Source organism: Mus musculus, chromosome 4, assembly GCF_000001635.26.
Source record: "Mus musculus strain C57BL/6J chromosome 4, GRCm38.p6 C57BL/6J".
Taxonomy (NCBI): Eukaryota; Metazoa; Chordata; class Mammalia; order Rodentia; family Muridae; genus Mus; species Mus musculus.
In genome coordinates this window covers 25608380-25629293 of record NC_000070.6, presented here as the reverse complement: position 1 = coordinate 25629293, position 20914 = coordinate 25608380, and the positions used below count along the sequence as shown (strand labels likewise).

At 35.3% G+C, this 20914-nt stretch overlaps 1 protein-coding gene across 1 annotated transcript in view; it reads left to right on the top strand.

Annotated features, from left to right (window-relative positions):
* Nucleotides 1-19961, top strand: part of Fut9 (fucosyltransferase 9) — a 190671-nt gene extending 170710 nt beyond the window's left edge. Inside the window, exon 3 of the mRNA NM_010243.3 lies at nt 8474-19961. Within this exon, the coding sequence (NP_034373.1) occupies nt 8482-9561 (1080 nt within the window). The 5' untranslated portion in view covers nt 8474-8481 and the 3' untranslated portion in view covers nt 9562-19961. The remainder of the gene's footprint in view (nt 1-8473) is intronic.
* The last annotated feature ends 953 nt before the right edge of the window (nt 19962-20914 follow it).

The following is a 20914-nucleotide window of genomic DNA, read 5'->3' as shown; positions in this document are numbered from 1 at the left end:
GGAGACAAGCACAGGGATAGAAGGGAGAAGGAGTGAGAACAATGGAGAAAGATGAATTCACAGCTAAGAAGTTACTGCAAACGATGTAGAAGTTGCTAAGAGCTACTACGCACTGTAGTGATATGTAGTTCGGAGCAGTATGGTGATACATTCAGGTGCATCAACTATGAACTGGATATTTGACAAAGAAGAAAAGACTTTGAAGGTTTTCACCATAAAGAAATGGTAAATGCTCAAAATAGTTTTATCTGATTGAAACATTACATGATTTATTGAACGTTTTATGGTAGGTATTCTGTTACCTGTACAATTCTATGTTTTTTACATATCATTTAAAGTAAAATTTTAAAAAGTGAGTTTCAAGTAGGTGACTTAGAAGCAATGTCACTTTTCCACTCAAGAAAGAACAGGTGTCAAGAAGTGCTTGCTGACAGGAGCTGGATACAGCAGTCTCCTGAGAGACTTTGCCAGTACAGATGCAGATGCTCCCAGCCATCCATCGGATTGAGCACAGGGACCCCAATGGGGGAGTTAGGGGAAGGACTGAAGGAGCTGAAGGGGCCTAATCTGGTATCAAAGAGAGGGGAAGCCCTTGGTCCTGTGAAGGCTTGATGCTCCAGTGTAGGGGAATGCCAGGACAGAGAGGCAGGAGTGGGTAGTAGGGTGGGGGAGCATCCTCATAGAAACAGGTTAATGGGGGATTGGATAGAGGGGTTGCAAATGGAATACCGGAAAAGGGGATTGAAGAGGTTAGCTCAGGACTTTAGAAAATTCCACCGGACCCCTCGCCTCCTGGAAGAGAAAAGTCATAAAGAACATAGATACCCATCCTCTCTGGAATGGAGGGGCTAATTACATTTCTCAGACACAGGGAGGAGGGGCTGACAACCGGCCACCTGAGGGTAGCAGAGGCCCAGAGCTCATAGACACATTCCAAGACCTTGGCCACCTATCCCATTCCCTAAAGATCAATCAGTTTAAAAGTCACACTGTTCTGCCAACCACATTGTGCCTAACGGCTGCTGCCTTGAGAACCGTGTAAAGGCTCACCAGACAGGCTGTGCTTGGTCGTTCTCTCTCCATGTGCAGGGTGACCCCCCAACATGTTGAAACAATAAATTCCTCTTGCTTTTTGCATCAATTTCCAGCTCTATGTCATTCACTCAGGGAGTCCCCATAAGTTAAGGCTCACCAGAGTCTTACAGGATAAATGTAAATGAATAAAATATCCAATTAAAAAAAAAGAGTGGGTGTTTTACTTAAATAAATGAAGAATAATCAAATGATGCAACAAATACCTAGAAGATATTTGGTGGGGGACTGGTGTGGTTATAAATGATGCAGGACTGCCAAAGTTAGTTTCTCTGTCTTATCATTTGAATGTAAGGAAATTTCATATTTAAACTAAGAAGATATAGTAATATACCAAAGTAAAATGAGGTAGCTCTGTGTGTGTGTGTGTGTGTGTGTGTGTGTGCGCGCGCGCACGCGCGCGCAATATTTCCTGGTGTTTCATGGGCTATATGCTCTGATTTAAGACCTGGCAGGAATCATAGGAATCATAGTGAATGCTGGCACTGACAGCCCAGTTATGAAAGACTGCTGGCCTCCAGGGGCACCATAAGCATATTCTAGGAAGAAAGAAAAAAGTCATAAAGGAATGCCTGCTCCTGTCTACAGCATCCCCTAGGGAATATGAGCCAGACTATACTTGGGCTCTGTGTCAAATCTGATTGCTGTGACTATAGCTCAAGCTGGTAAATAGAGCTTCTACAGTGAATAAAGACAGTGATTAAGAACTAGTGATATAGGAGAGAGAGATCGGATGAAAGCACAAAGAAAAAGAGGTTAATCCCTGAATTAAAACAAAAATTCAAAGGGAATGAACATAAAAAGCACTGAAATAAAAGAGTCAATAGTGCATGAAAAACGGCATTTGGTAGCACATTTATTAATAGAAACAAACATCTGAAAGTGGAAAGGAAAGGGGGGCAGGGTAAAAGAAAAATGTCTTTCACTGGGTTGCCTAAAGACAGACAGAACTCCAATCTAAACCATTCTGAAAAGGACTCAGCAAAAGGACCAGTGACATTGGGGGAGCCCAGGTGACCCTGTACTTACTAGAGGAATTAGTAGAAAGCTCCCCAGAGTCCCAGGAAGCAAAACACAGGCTTACTCATGGAAACACCAGACATTTTATTTAAGAATCTTTGACAGAGAGTCAGAGACACAATTTTGAGTTCATTCCAGAAATCAACAAGTATCTTCTTGCCAAAAAGTAAACGGCTTCTCTCCCAAGACAAGAGGTGTACAGCTCAGCATCAAATGTAGAGACCTGTGGGAACTGAAGCCAACAAAGCCCTCGAGAAAGGGAGAGCTCTGAGATCATTTGAAGTTTCAGAGGACCTTGAAAGAGAAGTCAGGAATGTATACAGCTGCATAGTATAAAACAGAGTACACTGTGGTATAGAATAAAGGAATAGTATTTTGTTTTAAAATGTCTAAGTATTCTTAGTGTGAAAATTGCAAGGAAAACAAGCAAACAAAATCTTTCCTTTCTGCAGACAGTGGTGATCAAGGAATCAGATGGACCATGGCAATTTGTATCTTTGGAGTTTGAGTAACCACAAACTAATATGATGCTATTATCAGATCATGATTATATTGAAAAAGAGTAGTTCTCTGAACTTACTATGCACATACTAACTTCCATTTACAAACTGACAAGTTCCTAAACTTTACCTGGAGTTGGTAAAAGAATTTATACAAAGTAATATAATTATTCCAGTTTTAAGAATGTATATATTCTATACTTTTCAAAGTTTTAATCCAGATAATTATAAGTTTTTGAAGGGTTCATGATCTACACTTTGCATCTTGAGGGAAAGAGAAACGAATTGGTGTAAAGATTAGTTTATACAAATTTTTTTCTCTGATTATTTGGAGTGGAGGTTGTTTGGTACTTTTCTTTGGGTTTGTCTACATCAAGTAATAAAACAGTTATAGCTAATCTACACAAGTGAAACTGTTAGATGGATATAGTATAGCACTTGAACAGAAGAATAGCAAAGAAAAGTGAACCCAGAGTAACTCTATTAATCCATAATTCACCAAGGAGCCCCACTGTGATCTTCAGACCCAGAAATCACCATGGTCCAACTGACTCCTTGATCACCACTGTCTGCAGAAAGAAAAGATGTTTTTTCTATAGTCCCTACAAGTTTTCCCAGCAAAGGTAATTGTCCAATATGAACCAGGATCCAGCTGAAGAATACAGCATGAACAAGGGTGTGTTTTATTCAATACATGGGGGGGGGGGAGGGGAAAAGGGAGGGGAGGGGAAAAGAGAGGAGAGAGGGGAGGGGAAGGGAAGGGAGAGGAAGGGAAGGGAGGGGAGAGGAGAGGACAGGAGAGGACAGGACAGGACAGGACAGGACAGGACAGGACAGGACAGGACAGGAGAAAGGAGAATGAGACAAGAGTTTTATCCACATAATTAAAACCAACATTTAGGATAATGCCCCTTAAAAAGGAAGTTTCTATAAACCATGAAAGCCTAATTATATTCCAGAATTTTACATATTAGACATTCTACATAGACACACATACCCCCCCACACACACATACATACATATGTAATAGTTAATGAGCTATATTTTGAAATTTAGAGAAGTTTATGTGTCCGGGTAGTTAACTACAAATGACAGTAATCTACAGACAAGACCTAGTATTGCAGGAGTTTTGGCTAAGAACACTAATTCCTGATCTGTTATCATAAATTAATAGAATAACAAAAAATTGATAATTATCACACTTTATAAGTTTTATTTCAAAAGGATTAAGTCAAAGGTTTGCTTTATTTTTAAACTATTTCTAACTTAGCCATACCATCAACTTTTCACTAATTTACTCTTGACTTTTTAATTTGGTATCGTCAACTTTATTCTTTTAACCAAGGACTATATGGAGTGAAGATCTTCTATTGAGCTGACTGGTTCTGTCTTCCAACTTTACATCACGATGTAATGTGAGAGAGACAATATACTGCAATAGCCAGCAAATGGAGAGAGTTGCCAAGGGGTGAGCTACCACCCAGGTAGCTGGCTTTATCACACAGTACTAGCCAAGTATTCAGTCCTCTCTTATAGTTTGCTCAATGTTATTTCTATTTTAAAGTTGAGATGAATACTAGTTAAAATAATATCCTGAACACCACAAGTGCAGAGACTTACAGTAGAATTACTAGTCTCTGAGGAATCTTCTCATTTGCCTTAGTTTCTCATTTCTCTCCCAAGTATCCGGACATGAATCTATCATTTGCAAATCACAATTCTAAGTGTTTCGTATTTTAAAGTTTACTTCCATTTTTTTTTAAAGCATGCATTAGAGCAGTATTGAAAAATAGGAGTATTTTTTCTAAATATTTTCCTCTACCAAATCTGAGCGAGCATTATTTTTACCCAGGATTCTGTTCTTTTCTTTAAAGCTTAAGTCTTTGTCATCTTTCACATTCTGTAAGGCCATTTAGAATAAGTGAAAAGTTTCGATTACTCTATATGGCTACAATTTCCCTTTTTCTACACATTCATTGTTGTCGTTGCTATATAGCATCTCGGCTTAGGGGCTTTGAAAAATAGATTGGAGTGATTGATAGATCAAAACATGTTGAATTTTCACCTGAATTTCAGTTTTGGGGAATAAATGAAACAATTCCTGTCAAAGAAATGTCAACTTGGCTCTAGGAGGCAAACATTCCTAACAATTTCTGTGCATGGTAGGGGTCAATAAATAACTGCCCCATTGTTTAGTAATTAACCCTAGTAGCAGTGAAGAATTAGAGGTAGAACATATAAAGAGAAGAATCAACAAGACAAAATGCTTAGGAAACAGGAAAGTGGAACACAGAGCAGAAGCAATATTGTTTTCTGCCAAAGGGCCAAATCCTTTTTATTTTTATTTAACTAAAGCACACAAGAGGGAGAGAGGGAGGGAGGGAGGGAGGGAGGGAGGGAGGGAGGGAGAGAGAGAGAGAGAGAGAGAGAGAGAGAGAGAGAGAGAGAGAGAGAGAGAGAATGGGAAAGAAAAACAGACAAAGAGTGGGTAAAACTGACTACAAGTGTACTAACTTTGAAACAGAAGAAAATCCAAAGCTCAATTTTACCCAGTTTACCCAGTTATTTTCTGCCAGCTCCATTGGTTTACATTGTCTACATGAGCATATGCTAAACTTATAGATAAAACAAATAAACAAAAAGTTTCTCTTGGTTCATATTTTGTGTTTACAGTTACTGACACAGGACCTTACACTTATCAGAAACTCTGTCGTTCACCCATTCATTCACACGACACATGAAACACTTATTAAGTGTTCTGCCCAGATGTTAATGGTATGTCAGTGAAGAAAGAAAATATCACTATACTGTTTGCAAATTCTGCCTGCAGGGAGCATAATAGTACATCATAAAACAAAGTCATCACATGTTCATACCATGAAGCCAACAACCTGCAGGAGAACGCACATGCTGCAACTTCCTGGGTGACTAAACTTGAGCAAGCTGCATATTAGCCATTTCGTGCCTCAGTTACTTTTTTCTTTAGTAAAATGGTAATATGAGTTAATAGATGTGCTCATGTGTATGAGTGAGTAAAAGCTCTCAGATCAGTATTTGGCCATAATAAGAACAATGTAAGTGTGAGCTATTGTTTGATGGGAGAACCTGATCTACATTTAAAATGGTAATAAATAGCTCTCAGTTAAAAGGGATAGATGCCAGAGAAATCAAGACAATGAAACCCAATATAAAAATATGAATGAATAGTGAATGTATCATTTGCTTGGTGTTGACTGTAGACCGCAGGTCAGTGACTAAGCTTGTTGCTTATTGGATGTGTCTCTGTCCCCATTTGCTCATCTCTGAAGAAACGGTGACAGATGGCCTTCTCCACAGCCACTCTCTTAGGATTGGCAGAAATAGCAGTTATTGTGTGCTGGCTGCTGTCACTGTGACCTGGTCATATACAGCCTGATTGGTATATCACAGGAAAGCACCTTAGCATAGTTTAGCATGACTCTCATCAGAATTTCTTCAAACTGTTAAATGTGTTCTGACTTCATGGTTATCTACAGGAGTCCATGTAACTAGATTTCCTTAAATGTATTCTGGATTGTCATTCTGGTATTTTTACAAATCTAAGTTTGCTATCTTGGGTAATTTTTGTCTGTAACTTTAAGTAAAACTGGCCTTTAAAAATATCTTCTCTAATATATTGTTAACAAAATTATAGTTGGCTTCATATATTGATTTAACAACTTATCCTTATCTTTCTGTTTTGTAAAATGATTCCATTTTTTAAAGTGTCATAGCAATCCCCATTTATTGAATTACTAATTTGAGTACTTCAGTCTTCTCTAAGCCTAATGCTTGCTCTCAGTCGTTTTTCTTGAATTCCATTTCTTTAACAAATCCCATTATGATGGATCCTCACTCCACCCCCCATAGGCCAATGTGCTTTTCTCAACTCACGCAAACCACAATCGCTTATTTTATCAAGAATTTTTATATTTCTTTATAAATACTCACTAGGCATTCCTAATTTTAATATACATTAAGTTAGCCATTATTTGTACTTCTGTTATTAACCTAGATTTATTTTCTATCTTGACTGTTTTATTGATATAAGTAGACATTGGGATATTCTAATCAACTCAAATTTAAGCTCTCAAGTTCAATGACTTTGTCTACTTCTACTTCTATTTTCTTTGTTGCTTTTGTTGTTTGGTTTATTTGCTTCTTTTTTTGTTTTTTTCCTTTAGCTTTGTTCATTGTTCGTTGATGATCTTCTTGGGTTAATCAAATAATTAATTTCCTGGAAACTGTACCTCTAAGCGTCTTTTAAGTACTGTTGTTTGTCCATATACCATAAACTTTGACAAATAGTATTTGCAATATCACTTTATTATAAATATTAAGACGTTTTGTTTTGTTTTGTTTTGTTTTGTTTTGTTTTGTTTTGTTTTGTTTTGTTTTGTTTGAGACAGGGTTTCTCTGTGTAGCTCTTGCTGTCCTGGAACTCACTCTGTAGACCAGGCTGGCCTCGAACTCAGAAATCCGCCTGTCTCTGCCTCCCAAGTGCTGGGATTAAAGGCGTGCACTAGCACGCCTGACAAGATATTCTTTGTAATTACTTCTCAACTTTCTCTGTAGTCTAAGGTTAAATAAATAATTCTTAGAAATAATATATGTGTGTTTTCTCTTTCAATTTATTTATTTATTCACTTTACATCCCAATCACTGGCCCCCTCCTCACACACACACACACACACACACACACACATCCTCCTGCACACCTCCTCCCATTCTCCTATGAGAAGATGGAGTCCTCTACCCCTTATCCTGCCCTGCCACATCAATTCTCTGAAAAGCTAGACACATCCTCTCCTACTGAGGCCCTACAAGGCAGCCTAGGTAAGGGAGCAGGGTCCACAGACAGGCAACAGCTCTAGGGGCAGCCATTGCTCCAGTTGTTGGGGGACCCACATGAAGATCGAGGTGCACATTAACTACATATATGTGGGAAGCCTAGGTTCCAGCCTGTCTCTGCTTTTCCGTTGAGGTTCAATCTCTGGAAGCCCCCAAGGTTGTTGACTCTGCTGGTCTCCTCTGGAGATCCTATCCCCTCCGTGGCCCTCAAATCTTCCCCATATTTCTATATAAGACTCCTGAGCTTAGCTTTAGGCCTCTGCATCTATTTCAGCCAGCTGCTCAGTGGAGCTTTAGCCATAAACTATTAAAATACAGTGGATTACCATTCTCCATGACGTTCATCTTTATCTTAAGGATATCAGCCATATTTAATTCTGAAAATTAAGCTTAATGCTCTAATCCCTGATAAGGGAGAGTTGCTTCTAATACCAACGATGTGCTTGATTATTAAATACTGCTAACTACTGAGTTCACTACCAGGTTAGTGAAACAAAATTGTCAGATAAATGTGAAATGTATAAATTAATAAATACAGCAGGATCTTTATTAATGAGGTTATTTATAAAAGGGAGGCATCAAGTCAAAGGCTATATTTTTCTCACAGGACTATCTTGATGCATTTAAATATAAATCATAAAAATAAATGTTTTCCCAGAAACAAATATTAACTTTTTTAAAAATACTAACATTTTATTAATGTCACTCTGTTGGTCAGAATATGCTACAGGCTTTTTAATTTTTTTATTCATTCCTTGAGAATTTCAAACAGAATATTTTACCATATCCTTTTCCACCCTCTAGCTTCTCCTAAATTCCTCTGTCCATCCACTCAACTTCATATCGCTGTTTCTTAAAAAGGAAACTTTTACAACTGAAAGGGAATTAGAGTTGGTTTCATGATTAAAATAGTCGTACTATTTCTCTTACATTGTAGTTATAATTTCCTCTTTTGTTTCTAAACTTACCTTCTATTTTTCTCTCTTCCCCAGGAAAAATTATGACATCAACATCCAAAGGCATTCTTCGCCCATTTCTAATCGTCTGCATCATCCTGGGCTGCTTCATGGCATGTCTGCTCATTTATATCAAGCCCACCAACAGCTGGGTCTTCAGTCCAATGGAGTCTGCAAGTTCTGTGCTGAAAATGAAAAATTTCTTCTCCACAAAAACTGATTATTTTAACGAAACTACCATTCTGGTTTGGGTATGGCCATTTGGGCAGACCTTTGACCTTACATCCTGCCAAGCAATGTTCAATATCCAAGGGTGCCATCTCACAACAGACCGCTCATTGTACAACAAATCCCATGCGGTCCTGATTCACCATAGAGACATCAGCTGGGATCTGACTAACTTACCTCAGCAGGCCAGGCCACCCTTTCAGAAATGGATTTGGATGAATTTAGAGTCACCCACTCACACCCCCCAAAAGAGTGGCATTGAACACTTGTTCAACCTGACTCTAACTTATCGCCGTGATTCAGATATCCAAGTGCCTTATGGCTTCTTGACGGTGAGCACAAATCCCTTTGTGTTTGAAGTGCCAAGCAAGGAGAAGTTGGTGTGCTGGGTTGTGAGTAACTGGAACCCTGAGCATGCCAGGGTCAAGTATTACAACGAGCTCAGCAAGAGTATTGAAATCCACACCTATGGCCAAGCATTCGGAGAATACGTGAACGATAAAAATCTGATTCCCACCATATCTACTTGTAAATTTTATCTTTCATTTGAAAACTCAATTCACAAAGATTACATCACAGAAAAGCTCTACAATGCATTTTTGGCTGGTTCAGTACCTGTTGTCCTGGGTCCATCTAGGGAAAACTATGAGAATTATATTCCAGCTGATTCATTCATTCATGTGGAAGATTTTAACTCTCCCAGTGAGTTAGCAAAATATCTGAAGGAAGTTGACAAAAACAATAAGTTGTACCTTAGTTACTTTAACTGGAGAAAGGATTTTACTGTAAACCTACCACGGTTTTGGGAATCACATGCATGCCTGGCATGCGACCATGTAAAAAGGCATCAAGAATATAAGTCTGTTGGTAATTTAGAGAAATGGTTTTGGAATTAAAGTGTCCATCATTGTCACAGTGAAAAAGATTAATGAGACATAATTCAAGTTTTCAGGATAAGAAGAAACACGCTGCATTTGGGGCACCGTTTAATTTTCCTGCCCTCCCTTGAGGACCATGTATATTTTGGTGAAATTTTTAAGAGATCAGAATTAGCAATCACTCAATTTGGTTTTAAATTATCCTGTATATATGTGATAACGAGCACTGGAAATAATTTATTTGTCACTCTCATTTATAAACATTGTTTTTACATTTTATAGTTGACTGTAAAGTAAATTTATGATTTACTTGTTTCTACATCAATCAGATCTTTAATCTATTTGGGAGATAAAAATACATATCCTAAAATATGAGGGACTTTTTGCCAAGTATTATAAAGTATAGATTCTAGCTTGTATAATGCTAACAAAGAAGAATTATTGAATCACTTAATTCTTAATCTCTTTGACTTCAAAGTTGAACACTACTGACAACTGATAGAGTTTTTACTTGTACCACATTTGTGAAGGGGAGCTAATTGATGTAGCAAATAAGAAAGATATGAAGCAGAAATGTTATTAGACTTCACATTCATTTTTATTAAGTTGTTTAGCAAATGTAGATTCCCAATATTTTAAGTTAAAGAAAACAAGAATTTTCAGATAAACAATTTATATGGTTTTAGGGAGATTTGATTGTTTGTTTTGTGGGTTTAGTCCCTAATAATACCTAAGAGAATCTTTTGATAGTTCCCTTTCAAATCATGAAGATAACCACTATTTTAAAAATAAATAATTTCCTCTTATAACAATAAAAAAATGATATCTTCAAATACAAATAAATGTATAAATTATACCATTTATAGAACGCTAGTTACTTCATTCATTTGAAATATTTTTTCCAAAGCATCCATATTTAAGTTTTATTTTACTGTATTTGTTAATAAATAGAAGTAAAACTTGAAAGATCTATCTGATCATTTAAAAGAGTTTAAAATTCTTACCAATGGGTCAGATATGTCACAAAACACAATAAAGTGGGAACCTACAAGGAATACAGTGCTGACACAGAGTAAGATTTCAATATGTATTTTTTAAATAAATTATCAGTATTAAAAAAGTAATGGGTAAATTTTTGTTTTTGATAAAGGAACAGTTCTAGCCAAGAGCTATTAATTAAAATTTATCATTTTTATACCATTTAAGATAATATCCATACATAGAATATGTTGTTATTATATTCAGGGCTTTACACAACCAATGTAAATTTATTGCACTGAATTTGGGAGCATGTTATCTATGAACTTTCATCTGCCTGCAAAATTCTCTTCTGTAAGTGTAGAGGAGATAACTGGGCATATGCAAATACAATAGATTAGGGAAAAAATGTGATTCTGAAGACTCTGACAGAAAATTTTTCTTCAAAGTGTTTCTAAAGCCTGCATTCTATTCTGTTCAAAACCTACAGAAAAAAAAATAATGTTCTGATGACATTTATTTGGATCTTTTGTGGCTCTTTATATTTCTCTATTATGTATTGCAATTAGCCAAACTCAGGCTAATTCTCCTCATCTACAGAGAAGATTCATTTCAGTTTGACAAGCAGGAAGTATGTGCTCAATGAGACATAAGCTCCCTTAGCATGGAATCATTTGAGCAAAGAAAGACCACAGAATTAAACGAAGAGTATGATCTCATATTTTTTTAAAGACATAGTTACACAGGTGATATTGTTGATCCCCAACTGCCACAGAGGTAAAGATGAAAATGTGTTGTCACTGCAGGGTGACAATGGAGACTTAGTTAAAAAAAAAAAATACTAAACAATACTAGTAAATTTACTCCATTCTTTACCTACTCAACATGTGTTTGAATGGCAAGCTTTGTCTACTCACTTGATCCAACATATATTTTTCTCTAGATTATCTTTTTTCCACACATCGTTTTTACATGTATACCAAGAAATCATATATATACATAGATACTCTCATAAAGGCTCTAATCATATATTTATTTGCTTAAAAGTCAAATTCATGCATTTACTTATGATTTTTTTGATCCAAAAATGGTAGAGAGCTAAGCATGGATTGCTAAATTTAGAATATGCTCTCAGTGAAAGCTGGAAAGCATTTGATGTTGCTTTCATCCACCATTGCTATATTGGATGCTAAGAGACCTGAAGGCAGTTGCCTCTTTTGTTGGCTATGAATTTGAGCTCATTCTTGGACTGGAAGTACAATTAAATGCCAATAGTGTAAGCCAAGCCAAGGTATTAAGTATTTCACAAGTGCATCTACATATTTAGAACCTGATGCCAAGCCACAGAACGTCTGAACTTTACGTCCATAGTTAGAGCGAGCTTTTTAACTAGAATATACAACAATATTCATAAGTCAACCTCTTCTTTTCTGTGAACTAACTCGTTATTTATTTATGACATATTTATTCCTGATATGTTGAGAGACAGGCATGTCAACCCCACACGTAGTGATGATAGAAATTAGAATTTAAGGATCCTATTGCTATGACTCTCATTTCTCTCTGCCCTATCCATACCTTATTGTACAAATATATCTCAATTCCTATAAATGTGAATATCCTCTGGCATTATTTAGTCCCTGTAGGCTAGTATGTTCTGGGAGGACTTTAGTTTTTGGAAATATATTGAACAGAATTTGAGATGTTGACACTCTTTCTGATATTGTTTTAGCTGTTGAACTTTAGCAGAAGGAATGAGCTTCACTATGTGTGAGTGGAAAATGTACCACTGACAAGATATGCTATTGGCTGCTCTGTTAATAAATCCTGTGACTCATACTTTCTGTAAGCATATCTCTTATGAAAGATTGATTGATTCAACCAAATTGGCTTGCTGCTGGTATAATAAAAGCAGATAATATGCCTAGAGATCCAGGATGGCTCTAAACAGATCATGAGCAAGTTATCACCTAAAAGTGCAGAAAGTCCTTATCACCAGTGCTCTGAGTATTTAATTGCTATTTAGTTCAGGCCTTATTAATAGGAATACAAAAATAATTATTTTAAGCCTTACTGAAGAGAAATATACTGACTTATCTAGTTAGCTGCATTGTATTTTAGAGAGTGAAGATCTTGATAGCCATATATTTTAGGACAGCCATCACCTAATGAAGTAGAAAGTATAAAAGATACTCTCACTGGGAAACCAGCATCAGTTTACAAGATTTCTATTTACTGTGAGAAGCTCAGTCCTAGAGTGTACAAAGCTTGAACCAGAACTGTTGAGGTAGAAATGGACAGAATACTTGAGGAATTATTCACTCACTCTTTAAACTTTTGTCTTTAATTGGAGATTAAATAAAGAATGAATAAAAACAGGAAATAAGCTACTCAGATTTTCTTTTTTATTGAACTTTTTTCAGAGTAGACTTCATGGCTGCTACTCACCAAGAAAGCGTTTTTGTGAGTTAATGTTTCAAAACATTTTAGTTCTCCACATTTTTATTTCATGCTTTATGATGTCAGCTCCCCTCAACTCAAAGCTCAAGAGAAGGAGGTTTGTTAAAAATTGCAATCAAGGTCTAGATATAAGAGATTTCAGAAGCTAAAGGATAAGCATTTGTTCATACAGGAGGGGTTATTAATGGTTGCCTAGTAAATAATTACCTCAATGAAATTAGTGGACATGAAAGATACATTTAATGTAATCGAAATAACAGTTTCTTCATTCGAAATGGGGATAATCTCTTCTGTTCAAATTGCTTCTAGATTCAGAGAACAGACAGGTTAAGTCCTTCTTATCATATGTTTAAAAAAAAACAAAAGAAATAAATATTATGAAAGATTAAACTAGATTTGAAACTTCTTAGAATTCTATTTTAATATTAACCATTCACCAACTGTTAACCTAATAAAGATGAAATTAGGACATAAAGAGAATTGAAAAATGAAGCATCAGGATAGGCAAATGTGTATTACCAAACTGTGGGGAGAGAAACAGATTTACCCTTCATTCTTGCCAATTTGATTTGTTGTATAGTGAACATACTGCAAACATCATCTCAATCAAGTGGTTTTTGCTGTGGGCATCTCTCTTCTGGAGTCTTTATGGCACTGTGAAAATGGCTAAGCTCTGCTACTATCCAAAGTATGGTCCTGTGTAATTAATATTCAATCCATCCATATTTATAAGCAGTTAATAGAGTCTAAATGGTAGACACACTGTTGAACTAGAAATATGAGTAAGTCTACCCTAGACTATCATTGCAACAAATTGAAGCCTTGAGAAACTCACTTGACCTCTCTGGATAACCTTGTTAGTAAGAATTCCTTCAGCACAACTGCTTTATAATATGAGGCCTAAGTTGATATGTGCATATATTTGAGTTCCCTTGTCTATCCAAAAATATTTTTGAAAGTTAGTACTCCAAATAAAATTCCCTTTCTTTTCTCTAGAACAATAAAGAACAGGTTCTTTACTGAAACTTACAATATAGTAAGTGTTCAATTAACGAATCTTTCTCCTTTATATTTTTCTTCCTCTTAGGTCTCTTGCAACATACAGTTTCTTACACTTAGTTATCTACAGAAAACAACCATATATTGAACCCCATTCTAAAACAATTCACATTTTTTATACTATATGTATTCTTACTATAATAATCTAAAACTATTTATTGATGCAAACTCAGGAATTCAGTGGAAGCATGTCGAGTTCCTTCATCAACAGGAATATAGAGTTTGAGTGTATATGATTGACTATATTTAGAAAACTTATTCTTTTGACTCAAGGCTAATTTATTTCCATTCATTTAACACACTTTGGGTATATTTTCATTTAAAAGTAAATTCCATACCACTACTGTTTTAAAGCATTACTCAAGGCACTGTTCCTAAGCCATGTAATCTAGAGTTTGCAGAGATAATTATTAATAATACTGACAGCTGGTCCATTTTCCATGTAATTGGAACATTTTTATTTAAGGAAACAAAACAAAACCACAAAAAAACAAACAAACAAGAAAAGCAAAAACAAACAAACAAAAAAACAAAACAAAACGATAAAGGAAGAAGACAGAAACCATGGCATTACTACAAAGTAATCCTATGCCTCCCAGAGGTTCTCTGACTCACATCTGCTTTGAGAAATTCCTACATCAATGGCATAAGAATTATTTACATCATTTGAAAGATCGTCATAATACATAGGATGACCTAGGTCTGTATTTTTAAGGAGTCCATAGACAATTCAAACATGTTGCTAGTTTTGGAAGTCTGGGTCCTGTCTATTAAATAGAAGTAATTCTATACTCAAACAATACAGGCATGAGATATTGCCTTTCCTTAGCTCACTTGGATTCTCCTTAAATATATTGGTAGGTGTTACTATATTTCAAAGTCCAAGATGTTCCTCAATCTTAGTTGTGTCTTGTACAGTGGTGCTGCTCTTCAGCTATGATTTAGGGAAAACTATCATTTCCTGAAAATTATTTTTCACAATCTTTCTTAGATTTTTAAATGCACTTTTTTTTTCAGTTTTAAGTACAAAAAACAAAGGTAGGCAATTATTAGGTTCTCTTGCAGCCATCAAAATTGCACATATTTGATCAATTTCTTTCCCGAGTCTCAGAAGCTTATTGATAGGTAGGATATGGCAACATGTTATAACACTTTGGATTGTCCACAATCATGAGTTCAATATTAAATGTGAGCTATTCACTCACTAGCTCACTCTCTGTGCCTGATCTCATCTCTGTTGTTATCATGATTTGTATGTGTACAGTAGGGGTAGCCTATTTTGAAAACAAATGAATTCATCTCTAAAACCTTAGACAATTATATGTATGTGTATCCTGTGATGTTCTACCACTGAGATATATGCCTTTGGTCATTAAAAAAAAGAGAAAATAAGAGAAATTTAGAATACATAAAAATTTCAGCTCTGACATCTATTGCTATTAGGCTGGCAGCTTAGCTCGTAAGAATTGCTGAAAATTTAAACAAGCCAAAGGGTGAATATTCAATAGAAGAGAAACAAACATAGTGTGGAAGATTGCATTGACATCACTGAAATCAGAATGGCTACTCCTCGATAGAAGGGATTTACACAAACCTAGTGATGAAGCCTGCGGTAACATCTACTGAAATTAGAAAGTACTGGGAGGCAAGTGGGGGTGGTGGCACTGATGATCTCACTAACCACATAGAGCGTTTCCTAAAATAAGCAGACTTAATCTTCACTGTTACGAGAAATCAGTAAATTAATATTAATTTAGCTTGCTAGCCATTTATACAGCTGAAGTCCATGGACAGAATCACAGAAAGATTCTCAGAGATCATTTTCTAGTGAGGAAATTGCCCTTAGAAATATCCATCAACTTGACTAAATATTTCATGTCAACTGTTGGCTTAGGCACAGAAGCAGCTGATGATAGATTACAAGAGAATAGAGTCTCCCTTTACCTTTCCTTAAGATTTAATTAAAAAAAGGGAAGAGTTCAAAAATGTGACGATATAAACTCATTAAACAGAAATTAAATTGTTCAGTGATGCAGAAATCGAGCAATGAAAATAAGTTTAGGAGGCTGTGATTAAGACTCGACAAATTCTATGATACATAAGATTTTGACATGAACATTCTCAACTGCATACATATAATTTTTTAGTTGAATGGCCCCAAAAAGAAACATTTAAGGAAAATTTCCACATGTTAAAAAAAGGATAGTAACTAAAATAGCATATTAATTATTTTAAATTATGTTTCTTTAAAAAATGCTAGAAATGTCATATTTTCATTATGACATCAAAATACTTCAAAATTTGAATTGGTTTACTGAATTCTCAGACAACCAAATGTTTTTAAATTATTCGAACATGTAAAGTACATGACCTAATAGACTTGGAGTTTCATTGCAAAAAACATACAAGTTCTACTAGAAAAAAAGTTTTACAGGTGATTTCTATACGATATAAAGTGGTAGAAACGTGTTACTGTTTCTAAACAGGCCACCATTCTCTTCGATTAATGAGGTTATAGCAGCTAGACAATCAGACTTGGAAAAATGATTTGCAAAATCTCAGTTAACATCCAAGACCCAGTACTACTAATTATGTAAGAAATAGGAGCTGGTTACAATGCACCCCTCATCTCAAACTGGTCTCAATAACTCCCTTCAGTTCATGGTTAAGAAAATCCTAGAGAAGCCTTTCATGTTACTGTGAGATCAGCAAAGGTATACTCATGTGGGTTCACATATGATGTGAACAATGGACAATATAAGACCCAAATCAAGAATATCCACTTGTCTACATAAAAGTGGAGGACATCTACATTATAAGAAAACATGATTGGTAACAGATTCTAATGTCATGTTTTTTGTTTTTGTTTTTTTTATAAAATAACCAAGGGACTAGGATTATGTTTTTCCTCCTTTTTTCTTTCTATCTCTTAAAATCAGGTATGATAGGAGTCAGGGATTACAGAGTATGACAATGTAAAAAAATTAATATTTTTGTAGACTCCTAAAGAATAAAAAAACATTGAATATGCTTTTAAAATGTAATTATCTTCTCAGTAGTTATGAGGCTTATTCTGCATGTATACCAGCATGGGATAAAGGAGTACTTTTTAATGATAAAGAGCTTAAAAGTCTAAGTATAGACCTAGGTTTACCAAGATTCAGAAAGAAGAAAGCATCAAGAAGAAACAAGAAAATGTGAAACAGACTCATAATCAAAGTCCATCCGTTTAGCTCCCAGCACCTATAGTGTAATTTGCTAGCATTTCTGAGCCACAGATTTCTCATCTGTTATCAAAAGGTGATAGGCAGTACATTAGATACACCTAAGAAAGTCTTCATAATAGCATTGATCTGAAACCCTGGTTTAAGTGTTGGACTGCCATATATTCTGAACTTTTCCTTCGTGTTCTCTTCTAGGGGGCTTTGTTCAATGAGTGGTAGGGAAGGGTAAGGGGGAAATTTGATACTGTTTTAAGTGCTGCTAAAGAAGAAAGTTGTAGAGAAGTATCACAAAGGAAGAACGGAGAATGTGTCTACCATCTTGATTCCATTGAAGGCCGCCATACAGGCCATAGCCAATGCTTGCCCTGAGTGGTTTAAATAATTTCATAAAGGATTTTATACTCAATGAATTGAGGGCAAAGCAATCACACTGGAACAAAAATGTGCCAATTTTTCCAATATGCAAATTGTAATGATCGGTAATTCATAAAACTACTTTGAGAGCAATTGAATATTTTAGTATTGTAATTTGCACTATGATATTACGATGTTCAGGCAAACTAAAATACTCTGAAATCTAATGCCAAATGTACAGTTCATAGGTTCATGGTACTTCGTATAAGTGTTTCATTGCATTGCGACAGTTGTTTAATAGCATTAACTTTCCCTGGGTGTGTTGTTATGATGCAGATCTAACAGGGTTATTGTAAGCACACTAATTAGTCATCTGGGGTTTTATAGATAAAATCATACATTGATCAGAAATCACTTTTCTACTTATTTTTTTGTAGAGTATTTTTCCACACTTGAAAAAACATGATTATTTTATATCAAACATCAGTTTTCCTTTAAAATCTTATTTTAGTAGCCAATGCATGTTTGAAATAAGATGTTAAATATTATGTGCCAATAGTAAGATTGTGTTTGTAAGTGAAAAATGCATGCTATAATGAATCATACAGCTTTGGTGGCATATTCTACTGCCACCTTATATGCAAGCTTTCTCTTAACCTGTGTGCATGGTCCACATGCTTTCAAGAGTCCTTTTTTAATATTTACAAAGTGACATGTGATTTTTAGTGCTGATGAGCCAGTGAGCCAAGATGCAATCCTGTTCTGCTTTCATTTTTCTTCTTTACATTATGTTGTAAATTTTCTCAGAAAACTTTTTCTTGGAGTTGTTGGCAATAAACTACAACAAATGAAAGAATTGGCTGGTAAATCTTACAGACAACTTACCGTTACAAAGCATGAAGATGTGAGAAGATCATTTTACAAGCTTCATTATATGAACACAATACTCTGGCATCTTTTTTGTGTAGTTAAGAAGAGCTTATCGTTTCTGAAACACTGCCAAAGTCAGTACTACTGCCAAAAGGGAGGGACACCTGCATTACACTAAACTGAATAATAACAGACTATCCAGACTGTATAGACTGCCAATCAGTACAGTAAAGTGGGAGGGATATACCCACTCTTTTGTTTCTTATTAATTAGAGAAATGTATAAGGAATATGAATTTTGGCAACAGAGACATGGCTTTACATGCTGATAACTCATGGAAATATTTGAAATAAAACTCATTCCATTCTTGAAAAAAATATGCCCAGGCATTTTGTTTGTTTCAGAAATGTACTTGTGTTTTTGAAAGCTCTAATTTCAAACAAGTAATATATGTAGACCAACTGTTCCTTCTACAAATAATGTCATTTATTGTAACACATAATGGGTAGAACATAGCTTTCAGTCAGTTATTCGAATCACCAGTATAAATATTCATAATGTTTGAAGGTGATTTCACTGTGAGGTTATGAAAGCAATGGAAACCCTAGTTATTTGTTTGGGTTTTTATGTGTCTATTTATAGAAAAATGCTTCTTTTAAGTCTAATTTTAACAACATCAACTAAGTTAATCTAATGCTAAGAAAATTGACTCTACTTACTATTTCAAGTCACAGTCCTGAAACTGAGTCTTGCTGCAATCCAAAAATAAAACATTGATTCAAACGAAGAGCAGCCTACTCTGCCATGGAAAGGGCAGCTACAGCAGTCATGATATCATAGATGTGAGCAGGGTAAAGAATTCCTACACCATCCATGACATTGTAGGTGTGTGAAAGGACTACACCATTCATGATACTGTAGGTGTGTAACACTCAGCCAATATTTGATCTGGGCTCTCAGTTTCATATTGCATGCATCCCTTCATTTAATTAACTTGTAAATAACAACACTTCGTGGCAGCTAAGCAAATATTTTAATAAGCCATGAAAGACAAGATATAAGAACTCTGTACTTTCAGGTATTTAGAAAAAAAAAATGTACTTGCCATAAGTTAAAGCAGAGTTGCCATTTGAAATTTCCTTCCCTTAAAAATATGCTGTAACACCATGTGTTCATTGTTGTCTTTTCAGCCTTATAAATATATGATGTGACTACTACATCTTTGTGAAATTTTGTTTAACAATTAATGGTTTTAACAATCTGAACAACAATTCAAGGCAGAAGTAAATGCATAAGGAATTTGAGCCTGTTTGTAAGAAGTCTACTCCTTATGTTATATTTACTATATTCAATGTAAATACCTCACTGATAAAACACTGGAGCTAGTGAATGTGTAAATAATTATGTTCTATTTGGGCCTAATGCATTCCTGTAATGTGAATATTTAAAATAAAAGAATTCAATTTAAATGCACAACCTTTTTGGTTCTGTACAATGTTTGTACTCCATTTTATTCCCTCAGAATTTATTTTCACTCACATGCAAAACTAGATTTGCAGACATTGAATTAAAATGTTTAAATAAGTATACTTACCAGGTCACATATTCATTATACATCTCAAACCAAACACCAAACCCAGTGTACACAGAGAGATTGTTGTAAGCATTGTTTTAACATGTCCAACAATGCAAGTAAACTGTTTAATAACTGGACTTCTGTGCGTGGGGATCAGGAAAATCTTTTTTCTGTTCTGATCCTAACTTTCAAGACCTGGCTTGATGTTTTCTCCATTCTTTTATTTTCTACAACTCCCTACCTCGGTCTTCGAATTCAAATCTACAGAGTCAACAATAGCGACAATCGTGATATATATTAGTGTGGACATATCATTTCAGTCATCTGCTTGTATCTTCTAATTGCCCCCTGTCATCTAATAACTTGAACACCACTATGAACGAATATTAACACATCTCTCTTCTCCAATCCTTTATGTAATGGTACTGATATAAATTGCATTTTTGAGTCGATGGCTGATTCTTTTTCCTTACAGTGAATTTATCACAAAACATTTCCTAAATATGACATTTCTCTTCTAATGTGCTGGCATTGGTTTCATTAAGATGACATAACTTTAAACAAAATTTTTCCTGTACTGAAAAACTAAAATGTTTCAAAATCTATACTTGATACTCTCCCTAATAATAGAAATAAATAACAAAATATGACAAAGAAACATTCAACTAGAGTGTGGCTAACCAGCAATCTTCATTGCCTCACCACCCATAGCTCTCACATGTAATGGGATCTTTCATGAATTTGTCCATTTTTAGGTAAACTCCTATTTGGTAGCAGGACAACTAAGCCCTTTAGTATTTGGCTTCTAGCAAATGTTATGAACTCTTCTTTGCTTCTCTAACTGGCCCTA